This window comes from Pinus tabuliformis, chromosome 2_2 (assembly GCF_031772625.1).
Source record: "Pinus tabuliformis cultivar Carrire ecotype Pingquan chromosome 2_2, CPIR1, whole genome shotgun sequence".
In the NCBI taxonomy this organism is placed as follows: Eukaryota; Viridiplantae; Streptophyta; class Pinopsida; order Pinales; family Pinaceae; genus Pinus; species Pinus tabuliformis.
The window spans coordinates 712,122,898-712,142,953 of record NC_142300.1 but is presented as its reverse complement, the minus strand read 5'-3'; the positions used below and the strand labels follow the sequence as shown (position 1 = coordinate 712,142,953).

Genomic DNA, 20,056 nt, shown 5'->3' with positions numbered 1-20,056 from the left:
TCGAGTGATTTGATTAAATAAATCTAGATTAATTAACTAATAAAATATCAATATTAATTTTATTAAATAATATTAATTTTAATACATATTAATTTTATTTTTAATATTAATTATATGAGTTTTTGAATTTAGTTTACATATATAATTCATACATATAGTGTTTATCAACCATGTCATTTTTATGATTGTAATTTATAAAGTTAGATATTATTAGCCACCAAAATTCTAATAATAATTTTTTATTATTATCTATTTATATTTTCATTATGAAACAATTAAAGCAATATGAATTTCACTAAATAAAACTTCTTTAAATATTTCATCCGATTATTTGCTTGGAATATTGATGTGCATATATACAATTACCATAAGTAACACAATTTTACTTATATTTTCATTATGAAACAACTTAAACAATATGAATTTCAGTGAATAAAACTTCTTTAAAAATTCATCCGATTATTTGCTTGGCTTATTGATGTGCATATATACAATTACCCTAAGTAACACAATTTAAAAATGCACAGGGCAAGGAAACCAAAGTTACAATGATACGACACATCTAACAAGGTTATCTTCCCAAAAGCATAGAACTATTAACACCCGACTCCATCCCTGTGTCTCCACTTGAATTCAGAAACGAGACGCCATGGCCATGTATGTTCCCACATTCCGTATCACCGATCTCTTTGATAGCCTCTTTGAGCTCTGCTAGTACCTCGCTCGAACTGGGCCTACACGATGGCTCCGTATCAACACATTTAATGGCTAATCTGGCAACACGAATGATGGACTTAATGTCGTAATTTTCACCCAACTTCTTGTCTATGACTGCCGCTATATTCGAAGGATTTTCAGTGAGGTCCACATCAACATGAGGTGTAACCTGTAAATATACCAATTATAACGGTTGACTATCGTTGATAGATAAATAGATAAAGATGCTCTACATATACTAAATATTCCATTGTCAATGGTGTTTAGTGCACAACAGATTTCTTACCCAAGCAATGATGTTTATTTCCTCTCCACTTAGTTTTGTATCTATCGGTTGTCTACCGCATATCATCTCCAGTAAAACCACTCCAAAACTATACACGTCGCTCTTCTCGGTCAACAAGTGTGTGTTGAAATACCTAAAACAATTCTTATAGAAGGTTAGTTTACGAGCATTGTGAAAACAAAATTGAAATGGTGTCACCGAATACGGTTAAAACAAAAATGAAAGTGATAATAAGTTTAAGCTTTGGCTCTTCTATTTTTTCCTATCGCAAGAAGATTTACATACTCAGGATCGAGGTATCCTGCTGTTCCTTTTACTGTTGTGGCGACATGAGTAGCCTCGCGATCAATTGTCATCCTCGAAATACCGAAGTCACCCAGTTTTCCATTCATGTGGCTGTCTAAAAGGATGTTGGCGGATTTCACGTCCCTGTGAATTATCTTTGGGGTGCAAGCCATGTGTAGGTATTCCAGTCCTTTGGATAAAAATTGCGTTCCAGGTGGTCCATTACAAGATAAAACAGAAATCGACTTAGCTCGTGTTACTTTACTTTTTACAATATATAAAACAACCCCACCACCCCCCATATCACAAAAGAGAAAATTACCTTGTGCTGCATCTGAAGCTATTTTAAGCCTGGTTTTCCATTCTAGTCCGTAATGTTCTGCACTACAACCTGGAGAAAAGATAAGCAAATGAAAATTGATTAACATGTGTATTTTATGATCATTAAATTTGAGCAGAAAAACCCAATGCTAACTTTATATGAAACAAAACCGAATGTTAACTTTATATACTACGTATAAAACCAACCTAAAAAACAACCCTTCGAAACAAACATATTTCGCATTTACATATACCCTTATATTTACCATAAAGGTGGTCTCTGAGAGATCCTCCAGACATGTGATCATAAATAAGCATAAGCTCTTTTGAGTCATTACAATAGCCTATTAAAGATACCAAGTTCCTGTGGTTGACTCTAGAAAGAAGATCCACCTATTAATCAAGAAAAGTCCACTATGAGCGTAGTTAGGCAATCGTTGATTGGGTGCAGAAATTGAACGGAGGTTAATGGCTTTTAAATTGAACCATTGCAAATAGTTTAAGTATCTTATAATTGCCTCATTCAGAAATTCGTTAACTCCTTGTTTGGAGAACTGTGACAGCACTTTAATGGCTATATCTTTTCCTTCGGGCAGTTTACCAAAGTACACCGATCCGAAGCCTCCTTGTCCGATCTTTATAGTAAAGTTATCAGTGGCAGTCATCATCTCATTTAGAGTAAAGGCGTGGGATTTTGTTTCTTTTGGCACCATAATCATTGAATAGTCTGCAATACATTCATGGAGGTAAAGTTATTAGTTCTGAAAGCAAATTACTCTCAAATAGCTTAATTTGTCCTATGATATATTTTGGATTCATCGTATTTCCTGACCTCTGTCCACTGGTTCTTCAGGTTGCTTCTCCACCCTATCGATTCCGGTGGCGACATCTTTTTTGCGATATTTTTTGCGATACATAACTATACCCACCGCCAACGCTAGAGCGATGATAAGAATTCCGGTCAAGGTGATTGGGACGACAAATTTTAATATGTTTCTCTTTGATTTCGGTAGAATACATTCGCCCTTACGCATACATAGGTAGGGATTACCCGAGTAACTGTGACATCATAAAGAAATAAGTTTTAAATAGAACGTGGTTCAGTGAAAATAAATACAATTTCAATTAGGTTCATTAGAATTTCAACGTAGTGGTTAATGATAACAGAATCTGAAAGAAACTTTTGTATATGAAAATTTGTAAATGAAATGTTTTACAAACATCAAATAGAATCATGATTACTTGATCGTCAATGAACGATCGAGAAGAAGCTGCATAGGAATTACGCCACTAAAATTGTTGTTCTGTATAAGCCTGTGACAATTCCAAAGTACAATGCTATAAGTCCCTGTAATTAACTTCTTTCAATTTCGAGATAAAAATGTGTAAAAAAAAAAAAAAATTGAGAAAGCGAAACGTACAACTCTTTCAGGTTTTTCAGTTGAGATAACCACTCTGGAACGTTACCACTCAGTTTGTTGTTTTGTAGATTTCTGTGAAGTAAATGACTTCAATCACTTTCTTTAAAATGCGTATACATTAAGAAATCAATCGATAGAGTGAAAAGAAACTTACAGTCTCTCCAACATCGTCAAATTGGAATAATCTGGTAGAAATCCCGTGAAATTATTATTATCAAGTGACCTGATAATTTCAACAGAAATAGATGAATGGCAACATCTAATATTCAAATGGCAATTTCTACTGCTTTCATAGTTATATCTTTCTCATAACGTATTCCATCGAATTGTAGTGGTTGTGAACAATAGTTATGTATTTTATTTTTGATTCCCTAAAAAAAAATTAATCCTTCTAAAACAGAGGTTATAAAATGACATTTTCGTACCTTTTTATCAAGCATTTCTGTATTTAGAACATTTCAAAGTTTAAGATCTAAATTTTTTTTATTAAAACGATGTATGCATGAAATTGGTTGTTTCTCAGCTTCTTTTTAACCTTCATCATATTTATTCTATGAAAGAATAATTATATATATCTTCACACTGCCCTATATTTTATAGGGGTGTAATCTAAGTATTAAAGATTTATTTAAAATAAGTTTTCTTTAATTCATAAATTGATTTAGCTTATCAAAAAATTAGCAAAATCTTTAAACAAAATTATAAAAGTATCTTATGAAAAAGAAAAAACATTTGAGTTTGATAAAAATATGTTTATAAGAAAAAGAAAAAAAATATTTAGTTTTTGAGTGTAATCTAGCAAAAAAACAATCTCTCACACGCATTTTTACTCTTTTCCTTACATTATTTTTCCCCAATATAATAATACAACTTTCATACAATTTTGAGCTAGACTGACCCAAAAAAAAAATTATATACTTTGAAAAGGTAAAAAGAAAGCATATAATTATTAATCTAGAGTATAAAGAAGAAATAACATCTAATTTCTTACTATTTTTTTGCCATCAAATTTTAAGAGACTCCACATTTACAAATTCTGCGACAAACATTCGGATGCGTTGTATATTGGGGCATTGGAAGATTTAAGCACATTCAAACCCATAAAACAAAGCATATAATTATTAATCTAGAGTATAAAGAAGAAATAACATCTAATTTCTTACTATTTTTTTGCCATCAAATTTTAAGAGACTCCACATTTACAAATTCTGCGACAAACATTCGGATGCGTTGTATATTGGGGCATTGGAAGATTTAAGCACATTCCAACCCATAAAACTTTGGCTTGCAATAAAATGTTATAAGATCTTGATGTTTTATAGGGTACCAAGCCAAAAGCACGAGAAGTTAAAATTCCATTCCGTTGATAACTCTGTGGGGAGAAAGAATTCTTACACATCAACCAATGCAGTAAATTGTCCAATATGCTCAGGTAACGATCCCGTAAGATTCCTTCCCGACAAATTGCTGGCGAAAAAAAGGAACATTGTGAGCTCTTACAATTTCAGTTACGGTTAGGTCAGTTTTGGAACTTCAACTGTATTACTGAATCATCAACAGATCAAAGGATTTTACTCACATTTCGGAAATTCTTACGATTGAAGAACTGTTATCACAGCTAATTCCTTCCCAGGGGATAAAAAAACAAGGATCTGAAACCCAGTATTTTATATTAAACCTTCGTTTGATTACGCTGAGAGATTTAACTGCAGTTTAAGAACTATGTTAGTTAGAACGCGATTGTCTGAGTGCCTGAGTGTCAGAATGCTGAATCCATTCTTGGATACAAAATGCAATTCCATCTAAATAGATTACGACCCAAAAAAGACAATACAGTAGATGGTTGCACTACGCCAAATTGTGATATCAATAAAATAATAATATCACTACAAAAGTGTTTACTGTGGCACTTACTGTCTTCTGAATAGGTTGCAGGTACCGTATCAATTACTTGGTACTGCTCTAAAGCGTTCAGTAACGGAGTAAGGGTGGAGTTACCCGCTTGAACGAGTTTAAATTCCAAGTTACTCGTTGCATTGATTAAGAATGTTAGCTGGACCGCAGAATACATTTGCACCAGAGTAATGGTTTCAGAGCTTTCACCGTTTACTGTAATATAGAAAGATCTCGGTTCAGACATATTTACCGGCTCGATTTCTGCAAAATATAACATTAGTAATGCTTTGGTGCCTTGTGTTGGTCCCAAACTATCGAATAAAAAGGGGGCTGAGTTATTTATCAATATTTGCTTCCATGCCGCTTGCAAAACAGCTGTTGGAGGGTGCTCAGTGGTATTGTTTGTTGAAATGCGGTGACCTGTACTTATAATCTTATGCCGGTTCTGATTATCCGTGTATGCCATTGTAGTTGACCCTACGGTCCATAAGCGGTCGAATTTGTCCTGAGGATAACTTCACCATACAAAGATAATAATTACAAAGAAATATCACAGGTTCAAGTAATGCATCAAAATTGGCGATTCAATTTGCGTATATATTTTATGATTGTATTCCGAAACTAGAAAATTAATGAAGGTATAAGATATTAGAACATTAATCACGACTGCACCAACGGGGCAGCCCACTGTTCACAAGTCAGCAAGTTTAATGTGACTCTGCAAGAGTTAATAAGGCATCAATTCAAGTCGGCGGAGATCATTCTGCTTATGTCTCTATAAATATCGATATTTAGTAATGAAATAACAAGCTGATTCTATGAGTCTTCGATGTTTCTGATAGGGTATCAGAGTGGAGAGTTTACGCTGTGGCTGCTGTTTGAGGAAGAGCGAGCGCTGTGGAAGTGTAACGAATGCGTGGATCAAACACTCAACTGGAGGGCTAGGTGGTATGTGATGAGAAAATCGCTGGGGAGTGTAGGTCGGAGATCTGTTGCCACCGTGTGAGGAGCCAGTGTGGCTTGAAGAACTACTGTGCGTGTGAAGGCTGAGTGTGAAGCCGTAAATCCAAGCCAGCGCTGGACAGTGTTGACTGTGGAGGTATGTGCCTGGTAGAGGTTGTGGCGCTGTATGAGGAGGATGCCGAGATGCCAACCCATTTGAGCCACGCATGTGGATGTGGCCCAGATTGCTTGTATGCGCGAGTTTGAAACTTCTGTGAAGTTGTGTCCAGCAATCACTGATTGGCGAGCACTCGAATGTGAATGATAGGGTTGAGATCTCTGCTTTGAAGCGGTGGTGTAGTGTGGGGAATCTGAAGCGGACGTAACGCCGGATGAGTTGTGCTGTGCTGTTGGCGCTGATTAGAGAGAGCTCTTTTCAAGAAAGGCAATGCAAGCAATGGTGCGTTGAAAGTGTTGGAATTTTCTGATAAATCCCATAACAAACAGACAAAAATCGTACTCTGTTTTTACACAGAAAAACAGAAAAATTCGCTTGCTGGAAACGGTGTTTCAGCAACACAGTTTTTTTTCAGTTGCTGAAACAGGTGTTTCAGCAACGCTGATCGTCGTGTTTCAGCAACGTAAACTTTTGACGTCAAGTAATTTTTGAGTTACGAGGTGTTTCAGCAACGGTGACGGTGTAACAGCAACATGAAGAAATTAACTTGTATTTATCAAAATAAACTAACTGTTACAGATTTGTCTTCCTCATACAGAGGGAATTTCAAAACTTCTATTGCTGAACATCTACTTCAGAAATTCACTAAGGAACGATTCTGTTCCACACAGATGAACATAAAAAACAAATTACATTCAAATTTCTGCACTGCTGTGCATTTCACTGTTCTGAAATTATTCTTCTTCCTCTTCACGCTGCTGCGTGCTTTCCTCTGCTCTGTGTGATTCTTCAGCTGCTGCTGCTGCTTCTAACTTTTCAATCCCTGCACTGCTGTGCAAAAAGGGCTTCATTCATGTGAGCTCATGCTGCTGCACATTCTTTCTTAAAAACACAGAAATTACATTTGAGCGCTGCTGCGCTACATTACGGAGTTAATAACACTGCTGTGGCTCTACACATATATAGTGCAGGAGGCGGTCATAACTTATCCATCAACCGCCTCAACTTGCTGACAGAGTCTCTGCTGCACATAATGAAAAAATCTGATCTTTTGACATTCTGCTGTGCTGCTTGAGTCGGTTTTGTGGAAACCCAAGACTAATAAATGCTGCGGCTGGCTCGAGGCTGGTACTTTCCTTCTCAGCCATGCTTCCTCTTTAATGCTGTTTGGTGAGCAGTTATGACGCAGAGCCCAGATTTGATCTTCTTCCTGCTTTGGGAACACAAACAGGCAAACGGTGAAAAGACACTTATGGCGGTGGCGTGAATAAGCCGACTCCTTCATAAGTCCTCTATTGCGGCTCGCTGCTGCTGCACGGCAGTTGGAATTAATATTCCAACACTCCCCCTTAATTTCAACTGCTGGGCATTCTGTCGTACCCAAACATTTCCTCTCATAGAGGAATTCACCAACTGCTTCTGATGCAGTTCCACAACCAATTAAAATTGTCTTCCTCTTAATAGAGGGATTTACCTGAGACTGTGCTTAAGAGCACCTTCCTCATAACAGAGGGATTCACCATAACAATGTGCTGAAGAGCACCTTCCTCTTGACAGAGGGATTCACCTGTGACTATGCTGAAAAGCATCATCCTCTTGATAGAGGGATTTACCACACTATGCTGAAAAGCATCTTCCTCTTTCATAGAGGGCTTCACCAAATGATTGTGCTGAAAAGCACCTTCCTCATTAACAGAGGGATTACAAACAGACACTGCTTTACATGCAGTTTCAAAAACAAACAATCATTGCACTGCTGCTGTGCCATTACCTTTCATTTCTTCAACAAATTTCAAGCTGCTGCATTTTCTTGTTTGCATTGCTGTGTAAAAACACATTTCTTCATTCTCTCTTAGTTCTGGTTTCATTTTCTTCGCACTACTGTGCTTCTCCTTCTTGCCATCACGCTGTTTTGCGCTGCATTCTCCACACAACAAAAAAAAAAATTAACACGGGGTGCTGCCTTTTCTTTTTACACCCTTGCTTCACACAATCTTCATCTTCATTTTTTTATTTTCATAATGCACTGCTGTGCAATTCCTTTGGCTTTCTGCTGCCACACACATTCTTATACATCCAATGTGCATTAAAAATCTGCTGTGCCTGTTTTTCTTTATGCATTTCTTTGCATGCTGCATTGCATATGAAGAAAAAACATTACAATTTTTTTAACTGCTGTGTATTGTACTCACTCTGCTGTGAGTATGATCTCTCACATTACATAGAAGGAAACTACCTTCCATTGCTATGCATTTCAATGCATATGCTCCATAACAAAAATTTCCAAACTGCTGTTTTATGTTCTGTCTTCCCACTGCTGTGAGGTTCTTCTTGCTTTGCATACTTTTCTTCTTGCGCTGCTGCTCTTTACATTTCAGCGCTGCCATCTTTTCTTGTTTATGCATTTCTGTGCATATTGCATAAACACAAAGCAAAAACATTGCTGATTTCATCACTGCTGCATATTACCTTTTAAAGGGATTAACAAAAAATTTCATTTGCAACTGCTGCGCTGCAATACATCCATCATCAACAAATGACTGTTAATATAGTTCAGCAAATAAAAAATTACAAGCTCCCCTTTAATGTGTGCTTGTCTTCTTTTAGCAGACTCTTCTCAAAACAAATTTAGATCCACTGGGGAGTTCAAGGGGTTTTCAGATTGCCTTTCCTTCCTTCTCCATACTTGTGTAACTTTCTTCTTTTGCATGGGTCTAGCTTGCATAGGAGCCCATGTCAAGTTACAGTCACGTGCCATATGCCCAATGTTATGACACTTAAAGCATTCAACTTTATTCATGAATAAGAATTCATGATTTCTTCTTGTGAAATTATTTCTTGGAGATTGTCGGGGACCACAACATCTATCTCCATGAAATGCTCTACAGTCTTTTGCCATATGACCAAAGTTTGAACAAGCATAACAATAACCAAAAAATGAACTTTGGTACCTGGGAGATGGAGGTTTCCTTGATGTACTTCTGAAGCCTTGCTGCCTTGAGATCCTTTGATGATAACCATTGCCTTTTGCCTCTTTGACATCAGCTACATTTCTTCTTGGAGCTGGATTTATGCTTGGAGCAGGATTTCTTCTATTGCTGCCTTCATTTTTCTCCTTGCCTTTGCTGGAACTAGGAGCATCACCATCTCTTTCTGGCTTCTTCACATCTCCTTTGCTTAAGGCATCCTCATACTTGTTTGAGGGTTCACCTACATACCCAAGTCCTGATTTATCATATGGAGATCTGTGATAGCTGAGCATATCATCCAAGGCTTGAGAGCTCTTCATGATCTTGTTCATCCCTTCAACCTTCTTCCTGAGGAGGACAATCTCTTCTTCTAACTTTTCACATTCATTATTTTTCTTTGCTAGCTGTCCCTCAGTATCTTCCTTGCTACGAGTAGCTTCAGCTGCTACTATTTTAAAGGAGATAATATCAGACTTCATTTTGGAGATTTCTGCTTGACTGCTCTCCATTTTCTTTTCAGCTCCTTTTGCCTGCTTCCTTGCTTCTTGTAGTTCGGACTTAAGGGAGGAGACCTCTGCCTTGCACTGTCCAATCTCTTCTACAAGTTTGTTCACTTTCTTGTGTCTTTGTTCAAGTTGACTTGACAAGACATCTGCCTGCTTCTTTACTTCATTCAGCTGATTTGTCATGGATATGACTTCTTCATGATGTTTCCTCTTGCATTGGTCAAGCTCCTTCTTGAGCTTGGCTAACTCTTCATCCCTTTCTTTTACTTGAAGCTTGATGAGGTCAAGCTTTTCATTCTCAGCTTCTATGATGGGTTCTTCTTGACTCATTGTCATGGTCAGTGCTCCCTTTGCATGAAGGTCATGCAGTCTGTCCCATATATCCTTTGCTGATGAATATTTTCCAAGATTCTTCTTCACTGAATCAGGGAGACCATCCAAGATAGTCTTTGCTGCTTGTGCATCATACTCCATGGATTCTTTATCCATATTGCTGTCATCAATCACTGACTCCCAGACTTCAATCCCTTCAAACATTAGGAAAGCCCTCATCTTTATTTCCCATACATCAAAGTTTCCATCAAACTTTGGAACTTCAAATAGAATGTATTCTAATGGGTTGCCTTCTAGTTTAGTAGAGGGGGGGGACACATTTTTAACAGCCCTGGAGGCTTTCTTCTTAGACCTTGCCATTCTTATCTAGGCTTTAAAATCTCTGACTGTGTTTTTAAAATCACTGACTGTTTCTTCAACAACAACACAGAAAATTAATCTGAGAAATACCTGGATTCTTTCTTGGCTGAGTCTTCACACTGCTGGAGAAGTTGCTGCTGCAAGAAATCTTCCTTCAGCTTCTTTGACACTTCAAAGAGCCTGGACTAGCTCTGATACCATGTTGGAATTTTCTGATAAATCCCATAACAAACAGACAAAAATCGCACTCTGTTTTTACACAGAAAAACAGAAAAATTCGCTTGCTGGAAACGGTGTTTCAGCAACACAGTTTTTTTTCAGTTGCTGAAACAGGTGTTTCAGCAACGCTGATCGTCGTGTTTCAGCAACGTAAACTTTTGACGTCAAGTAATTTTTGAGTTACGAGGTGTTTCAGCAACGGTGACGGTGTAACAGCAACAGGAAGAAATTAACTTGTATTTATCAAAATAAAGTAACTGTTACAGATTTGTCTTCCTCATACAGAGGGAATTTCAAAACTTCTATTGCTGAACATCTACTTCAGAAATTCACTAAGGAACGATTCTGTTCCACACAGATGAACATAAAAAACAAATTACATTCAAATCTCTGCACTGCTGTGCATTTCACTGTTCTGAAATTATTATTCTTCCTCTTCACGCTGCTGCGTGCTTTCCTCTGCTCTGTGTGATTCTTCAGCTGCTGCTGCTGCTTCTAACTTTTCAATCCCTGCACTGCTGTGCAAAAAGGGCTTCATTCATGTGAGCTCATGCTGCTGCACATTCTTTCTTAAAAACACAGAAATTACATTTGAGCGCTGCTGCGCTATATTACGGAGTTAATAACACTGCTGTGGCTCTACACATATATAGTGCAGGAGGCGGTCATAACTTATCCATCAACCGCCTCAACTTGCTGACAGAGTCTCTGCTGCACATAATGAACAAATCTGATCTTTTGACATTCTGCTGTGCTGCTTGAGTCGGTTATGTGGAAACCCAAGACTAATAAATGCTGCGGCTGGCTCGAGGCTGGTACTTTCCTTCTCAGCCATGCTTCCTCTTTAATGCTGTTTGGTGAGCAGTTATGACGCAGAGCCTAGATTTGATCTTCTTCCTGCTTTGGGAACACAAAGAGGCAAACGGTGAAAAGACACTTATGGCGGTGGCGTGAATAAGCCGACTCCTTCATAAGTCCTCTATTGCGGCTCGCTGCTGCTGCACGACAGTTGGAATTAATATTCCAACAGAAAGTAGCTGGATATTTTCAGCAGGGTACATAAGCGTTGAAAGCTTATGTATTTGAAAGCATAACTCGCATTTTAAATGAGCTTCATTAAGGATTCAGAGAAGTTATTTTTTAGCTACGGAACCATGCTGCAAGTTGTAGTCGATATTCATGAGCTGCCAGTGAGTGGACTGTTATTGAGAGTCGAACGCCAATTAGAGGCCAATTTAATGCATTGTTCAATGCACTGTTCAATCCACAAAGAGTGTTCTTAGTGAGAAGCCTGTGTTGTTAGTGAGCACCCTGTGTGGAGAGTCCTCTAGAAGGTCAATCACTTGATTGGAGTATAATGAGTGGAATAACGTTGGATATTGATCTTTTTGATGATGTCTTTGTAGAGAGTTTATTTAGAAGTGTTTTTGGACCTCGTAATATTTTTTATTCACGAAGTATTTTTGAGTCACAAGAATTATCAGATCAACAAAATGATTTTATTGATGACCATAAATATCCAGAAATGGAGTCCATTGAGAGAAAAACTTGCTTGTCCCCAAACCCAATTGTTAGTAATGTGATTAGATCCAATTCTAAGATGGTTGCGACAATGGAAGATATGACAATGGATGTTGTTTGGAGGCCGCTCATGTTCGAATATGAGTGCATTTTGGTGCCTCCTCATGGAAAGGGGAAAGCATGTATTGGATTACTTTGTTTGGCATGTTGCTTTCCATCCCAATCCGGAAAAGGTTGTTGATGTTAAGTACGCAAGCAAGGAATAGAGGAAGGTTTTTAGGAGAGCCGGAAAGGTGAAGATGAAATTGTTGGAAAACATTAATAATTCCAACCACTTACATTAAATGTAGAGTTTAGCTTCTTTTGGAGAATTTGGCGGAAGTTTCGAGAGCTAGATAGCTTCCTAAAGAATCCACCATCACCAACTCCAAAAACTTCTCCACTGTATATAAAAACCCTCTTTGGCAATTGAATGAGAAAGTGTTCTGTGTGATTGTGCTTGTGTTGTGTTCAATCAATTGTGTCTTGTGTTTTCTGATTTGGTATCAGAGCAAGGTGAGAGTGTGGGTCTAAGATTGCTGAAGCTGTTTGAGAGTGTTGTGTGCAACAGTGTGTGAGAAACTGCTGTGAGTGAAACTGTTGTGTCAGTGGTGCGACTATGAGAGTTTTGTTGCACAGAGAATAGGTGTTGGGTGGAGACTGCAACCAGAGAGCCGATTGTGTGTGATTTTTGGGAAATCACATTATTGCAAAAGGAGATTCTTAAAGCGCGTTGCTGTGAGGGAAATCTAGTGGAAGATTCCTACGAAGGAGTTTCTTACGGAAGCGCTGGTCAAAGGAGCCTCTTGCTGAGACTATGGCTGTAGCTCCTGCGGAGAGTGTCACTGTTGAATGGATTAGTGTTGATAGTTTTTAGTAGTGCTCTCAAATATTTTATGTGAAGTTAAAAATCTATTACGTATGGCATTTTCATGAACTCTGAAGTTGATGAAAAAAAGTCACTCTCGCATCTTCTTTTAAGACAGAAGTTTAATGGTAAAAATCGTAATATTTTTTTGAGTGCTCAAGTTGAAATTTGAAGAATAGTTATGGTCAAGTCTATATATATATATATATATATATATATATATATATATATATATATATGAGATTCAAGTTTGTAATAACTAAGTTTGTGGTGATTGTGCGTGAGTGGATTTATATTCTGAATTTTCTTTATGAAGTTTTCAAATGAGTAGTGTAATCATAAAAGTTTTGGAGTGGTGAATTTGGAGTTTGATTTGTTGTGTTAAAAAAAAAGAGGCAGTTATATTATCCAATGATATTGGATAAAATTTTATGATTTATGCTTGAGGGTTTATATTTGTGAAAATTAGTAATTTTTTTGGTGATTGGTACGGTGAAAATAAGTAACATGGCTAATGTATTGGCAGAATCTTATTTATCTGACTCTAACAAGTTAGACAGTGAAAATTATGCAAATTGGAAGTTTAAGTTGCAGACTTTGATGGAAGGCAACAATACATGGACAATTGTGTCTGGAGTTGAAGTTAAGCCAGTGTCCCCTCAAGCCACAAATGCTGCAATTCAAGATTGGGAGCGACGGGAAAACAAAGCAAAGTTGATTTTGCGGATGACAGTTAAGGACAACATTATTCCACACATTAGAGAGTGCAAAACATCCAAGAAGACATGGGACAGTCTTAAAAATTTGTATGATACAAAGACTACAAATTAAATATTGTATTTAAAGAATAAGCTTCTTTCAATTAAGATGGAAGAAAATGAAAGTGTTAGTAATTTTATTTTTAGAATTAAAGATCTAAAGGATAAATTATGTGACATTGGTGACTCAATATCTAGTACAGACTTGGTTATTGTGACATTAAATGGAATTCTTGATGAATATCAAATGTTTATTACTGGTCTTTCAGCTAGAGAGAAGGCTCCTACTTTTGATGAGTTGGCAAGTATACTTATGCAAGAAGAAGAGCGGAGAAGAAGCCTTAAACAGAAATCTCCCAATTCAGATTTGGCATTGATGGCCAAAGGGAAGCAATCCTTCAAAGGCAAACAGTGAGAGAAAAATAAAGGCAAAAAGACACAGGTAAAATCATTTCAAGGTACAACTTTACCAAGGACAAATGCCAAATCAAGAAGAGATGATATGTGTTATTACTGTGGAAAACTTGGTCATTTTGCTAAGAATTGCATGAAAAGAAGGTCTGATCAATTTAAACAAAGAAGGCATTCAGGAAATTATGTTGATAGAGATGAAGCAATTAGGCATGACTTCAGCAATCTTAAATTGTTTCTGTCCAATGCTGCTTTATCAGCAGAAACTGATGATGATAATGCTTGGTTTATAGATCTGGTGCATTAACCCATATGTCATGCAAAAGAGATTGGTTTGATACTTATCATGAGATTAATAATGGTGGACACATTTATTTAGGAGATAATAGATCACATGAAATTAAAGGATATGGTGATATAAGTGTTATGATGCCTAATGGACAAGAAAAACAAATTCAAAATGTGATCTATGTTCCAGGATTAAAGAAGAACTTAATTTTAGTCTCTACTATCACAGATCAACATTTAAAAGTTGAATTTGTGAAATCACATTTTTTGGTAAAGGATGTGCAGGACAACTACAAGGTTGCTGCAAAAGGAATGAGAGTTGGAGGCTTATACAAGTTAGATGTAATGAAGAATGGGCATCAATATTTGGTATCAACAGGCATGCCAACTATAGAACTTTGGCATCAAAGGTATGGACACTTAAATCATAATGACCTAATGTTACTACAAAAGAAATTGATGGTAGAAGGTCTTCCAATTATTAAGGGTGAACACTTTGAATGTGAAGGTTGTGCACTAGAAAAACAACATAGGGAAGAATTTCATGTGCATGAAAATAGAAGAAAATGTTAAATACTTGAACTAGTGCATACTGATGTATGTGGTCCAATGCAAAATAAGTCACTAGGTGGAGCATATTAATTTCTTATATTTATTGATGATAGCACTAGATACACCTGGGTGTACTTTATAAGAAACAAAAGTGACGTGTTTGAATACTTTAAAGAATTGAAGAGTATGGTTGAAAAGCAACAAGAAAGAGCATTAAAATTCTTCGATCATATAAAGGTGGTGAGTACACTTTAGGAGATTTTATCAAATATTACAAACAAAATGGAATTATGCAACTATTTACAGTACCACATACACCTCAACAAAATGGAGTAGCTGAGAGTAAGAATAGAACATTAGTTGAATGTGCTCGTATTATGTTAAAAAGTAAAGGACTTTCTAATAGTTTTTGGGCTGAAGCCATTAATACAGCTGTATATCTTAAAAATAGAAGCCCTACTAAGTATCTTGAGCACAAAACACCATTTGAAGCATTTTATGGTTTTAACCCTAAAGTTAGTCATTTAAGGATATTTGGATGCATGGCCTTTGTTCATAGTCCTAAAAAGGATAGGAGAAATTTAAATGCCAAAGTCATCAAATGTATTTTTATTGGATATTGCACTGATCAAAAATCATATAAAATGTATGCTCCAAGTACTCACAAGGTCTTTGCAAGTAAATATGTTATATTTCATGATCATGTAGATAAAAAAATAAAAGAAGATGAACATAATATATGGCAGTGTCCTTATGAAAGCTTTAAAGAAGAAGAAGAAGTTGTGGAATCAACTCAAGTTCAAGAACACATGGACATTCCAAAAGACACATCAAGGAATCAAAGTCCACAAAGAAGTGATGAAGGCACTCCACAGAGAAGAAAAGGAGAAGGTACTCCACAAAGTAATGAACCTCTAAGAAGGTCAACACGACAGATTCAAACCCCCATCAGGTATAAAGATTATGCTTTAATGTCTCAAGTAATGACTGTTTTTGAGCCCTTAAATTATGAACAAGCCAAAAATCATAAAGAATGGGTGGAAGCTATGAATGAAGAATATGACTCTATAATGAAAAATGAAACTTGGGAATTAACAGAATTACCTGAAAATAAAGTCCATATAGGATCAAAATGGTTGTACAAGACAAAATTTAATGCAGATGGTAGCATAGACAAGTATAAAGCAAGATTGGTTGCAAAAGGTTATTCACAAAAGGAAGGTATATATTCTGAAGATACCTTTGCTCCGGTTGCAAAAATGAATACAATTAGAATAATGATAGCATTGGCAACTAAATATGATTAGAAGCTACACCAATTAGATGTAAAGTCATCTTTTCTAAATGGTGACTTCAAAGAAGAGATTTATCTTGTTCAACCAAAAGGATTTATAAAAAAGGGTCAAGAACATCTTGTATGCAAGTTAGAAAAGGCCTTATATGGAGTAAAACAAACTCCCAGATATTGGTATGAAAAAATCGACAAATTCTTCTTTCAGCAAAGATTTAAAAAAAGTAAAAATGATCCTAATTTCTATGTCAAGATAGATAGAAATGGGGATACAGTATTTCTCTCTATATATGTTGATGATCTAATAATAACAGGGAGTGCTCATAAATTGATTACAGATATAAAAATGAAGTTATCACAGGAATTTGAGATGAAGGATCTTGGTGAGATGCACTACTGTCTAGGTCTTGAAGTATGGAGAGATGATGGAAGAACGTTAATCACACAAAGCAAATATACAAATGAAGTACTAAATAGATTTCATATGAATGGATGTAAAGCAGTGAGTACTCCATTAGAACAACATATCGACAATTAAGAAGTGATGATGGAACAAAAGAGGTGAATGGAACACTGTATCGACAATTAGTGGGATGTCTAAATTATCTCACTACCACTAGACCAGAAATTGCTTATGCAGTAAGCATACTTAGTCAATTCATGGCTAAGCCTCATGAAAGCCATTGGATAGCTGCAAAAAGGGTCCTTCAATATTTAAAGGGAACTATCAATTTTGGTATTGAATATACTAATGTTTGTAATGTTGAATTGACAGGTCACTATGATTCTGACTGGGCTGGAAATCTAGATGACAGAAATTCCACCACTGGATACGTCGTCAATATAGGATCGGGAGCTATATCAAAGAACAGTAAGAAACAGGCAACAATTTCATTGTCATCAACTGAAGCAGAATATAAAGCATTATGTAGTGGCACCTATGAAGCTATATGGCTGAGAAGAATACTTGAAGATGTTGGTGAAGGCCAACAAGAACCTACAGTGATCAGATGTGATAATCAAAGCACCATCAAACTGGGGAACAATCCTGTATCTCATTTAAGGTCAAAACATATAAACACACAATATCATTTTGTAAGAGAAAAGGTCCAATCAAAAGAAATTTCTCTATTATACTGTAATACAAATGAGAATGTAGCTTACATATTCACTAAGCCTCTTGGGAAGGCAAAATTTGAGTTTTGTAGAAGTAAGTTATGTGTTGTAGAAAATCAAGATTATATTGTAAGCCTAGCTGAGACTTAAACCAGCAAGCATGACAATTAAGAGTATGTTTACAGTGTCTTATGTATTGTGCTATAATATATTTGTCATATGGTTGGAATTAAAGAGAAGTGTTGGAGAACATTACTAATTCCAACCACCTATACTAAATGCAGAGTCTAGCTTTTTCTGGAGAATTCAGTAGAAGTTTCAAAAGCTAGATAGCTTCCTGAAGAAGCCACCGTCACCGACTCCAGGAACCTGTCCACTATATATAAAAACTCTCTTTGGCAATTGAATGAGCAAGTGTTCTGTGTGATTGTGCTTGTGCTATGTTCAATCAGCTGTGTCTTGTGTTTTCTAATTGAAAATGCGCCAGCAAATGAACAAGCATGGACCATTTAACAAGAAGAAAAAAATAAAATGTTTTGTCGTAAGCCTAGCTAAGACTTAGACGAGCAGACAAGTTAAAGTTTAGGTCATCGTTATTAAGGGAAGGTATTAAAACATTAATCATGACTACACCAACGACGCGGCCCACTATTCACATATCAGCGAGTTTAATGTGACTATGCTATATTAATAAGGCATCAATTCAAATCGGCAAAGATCATTCCTGAGTATGTATCTATAAATATGGATATTTAGTAATGAAATAACAAGCTCATTCTATGAGTCTTCGGTGTTTCTGATACAAGATTTATTAATCCTACCCCAAGTAATGCTTTCATCTTTTACCATACTTTGTTGAACTATAAAGTTGAAAATGTTCACCTTACTGCTGAATTTCCACCAACAGAATTTATTAGTACAGCACGCAACATTGTTCCTGGCTTAGCCTGTTCATACATGCCTTTTCCGAGGGTTCTCAACTGGATAGCATTTACAAAGGGATCACTCATCTCCGACGTTCTGATGAAGCAAATATACAGCGCTCTGCCGGAAGTAACCAAGATTCTCGTGCCCGTGGTTGGGACTGAGTCAGACTGAATTGTTATGTTTCTAGAAGCCAACATACCCATTGTCTCGATAGAGAAAGTGAAGCTCGTCGGCGATGTTTTAAAATCACTGGAATTACTAAGAGCCCACCATACTCTTAAGAGATAACGCACGTTGGGGGTTACACGTAGCTTATAGCAGGATTTGTTCAGAGGTTTTGGGAATAAGCGTAAACTCTGCAAGTAAGATGGCAAGCTTGCGTTCCCTGCATCTACTGTCCGTCCAACGTCTATGTAATTAACATCAGTCACCCATGTCAAATTGTCTCCCTTTGTTTTCCCACCACAGTCAATATTGAGAAATCCTACATCACCGCCACAAATTGGTTAGCAAAACGACATCTTGCCCTCCAAATATGAGGGATTAATAAGCGTAAAAGACGAGATTTCAAACCTAAATAAGCTTCAATAATCACCTGGTTGAGCAATAATAGGAGCCAATAAAGTCAACAATACTCCGATGGCTATGGAAGTGGCCCATTTGCCATAACGAATTTTCTCCATCTGCGACGGTAGCGCAGTAGTAGAATGGCTGCTGCTGGAAGTGCTTCGAATGTAAAGAGCGTCCAAATAGAAAATACCCGTCGTGAACGATGCCTTGTATGTCTCCCCGTTGAAGGCCTTTTAAACATTTTGTTATTTTTTTCTGGCTGAGCCCTGCAATGCCTACAATCCAGCGTTGAAGCGTTCTAAACGAACCTAAGCAGGCTTTTTCTATTTTTATTAAATTAGAGCATTGATTCCGCAACTGAAATATTTTATAGCTTATATGTTTATGTGGTGTGGATTGCGCACACATAATTTTTATTTATTTATTTAAAAAACTATTCTGGATGACGGAAACATGGCACATCCTTTACATTATAGGTTAGAAATTTATTTAAATTGATGTTTTGTTAAGTTATTATAATCTTAAATTCCAACCTTATCTATGAGACCTATAAGATGTTTAAAATAATTAATAAGTTTAATTTTTCCTTTTAAAAATATAAAATATTTTTTCACTAACTTTCAAATTAAAAAATAATTAACAAGTGTATATTATTGTTGATGACCCGAACATGACACATCCTTGCATAAGAGTTTCGAAATTTATTTAAATTAAATAACTGACCAGTTTATATTATCGTTGATGACCCAAACATGACACATCCTTGTATAAGAGTTTCGAAATTTATTTAAATTAAATAATTAAGAAGTTTATATTATTGTTTATCACCCAAACATAACACATCCTTGCATAAGAGGTTCGAAACTTATTTAAATTAATGTTTTGTTAAATTATTATAATTTTAAATTCCAACCCCATCTATTAGAAGTATAAAATGTTTAAAATAATAAACAATTTTTTCAAAATACATTTTCAATAGATTTTCAAATGATTAAAATAATTAACAAGTATATATTTCTGATAAAAGTTTAGAATTTCATTTGTATAGAATTTACACTTATGTGATCCATAATATGTTTGTGAGAATAATTTTGGCAAAATCACATAAAAATTCATTTGTCTAAGCGTTTCGAACTAATCAGTGTGGTTCATCTTCAGGGCAAGTTGAAGATCCAATGTGAGCGATAAGTTAAATAGGGACATCAGGCCATTCCAACAGCTATTGAAATGTAATGTAGTTGTTGGAATGACCTACTGTCCCTATTTAACTTATTGCTTAGAT

At 36.1% G+C, this 20,056-nt stretch overlaps 2 protein-coding genes across 2 annotated transcripts; both read right to left on the bottom strand.

Annotated features, from left to right (window-relative positions):
* Positions 1-475: 475 nt before the first annotated feature.
* On the bottom strand, positions 476-2,322 carry LOC149194653 (putative LRR receptor-like serine/threonine-protein kinase At5g48740). Its single transcript, XM_089407751.1, has 6 exons — positions 2,128-2,322; positions 1,876-2,002; positions 1,611-1,679; positions 1,289-1,478; positions 1,004-1,136; positions 476-886 (listed from the first exon to the last, which is right to left on the bottom strand). The coding sequence occupies exons 1-6, from the start codon at positions 2,320-2,322 to the stop codon at positions 572-574; spliced, it is 1,029 nt and encodes a 342-aa protein (XP_089263877.1). The 3' UTR covers positions 476-571.
* An 18-nt stretch (positions 2,323-2,340) lies between these two features.
* Positions 2,341-18,986, bottom strand: LOC149194652 (putative leucine-rich repeat receptor-like protein kinase At2g19210). Its single transcript, XM_089407750.1, has 9 exons — positions 18,800-18,986; positions 18,160-18,688; positions 4,945-5,441; positions 4,610-4,736; positions 4,426-4,497; positions 3,185-3,253; positions 3,031-3,102; positions 2,852-2,923; positions 2,341-2,668 (listed from the first exon to the last, which is right to left on the bottom strand). Exons 1-9 carry the CDS (start codon positions 18,885-18,887, stop codon positions 2,425-2,427), a joined length of 1,770 nt encoding a protein of 589 aa, XP_089263876.1. The 5' UTR covers positions 18,888-18,986; the 3' UTR covers positions 2,341-2,424.
* Positions 18,987-20,056: the final 1,070 nt, after the last annotated feature.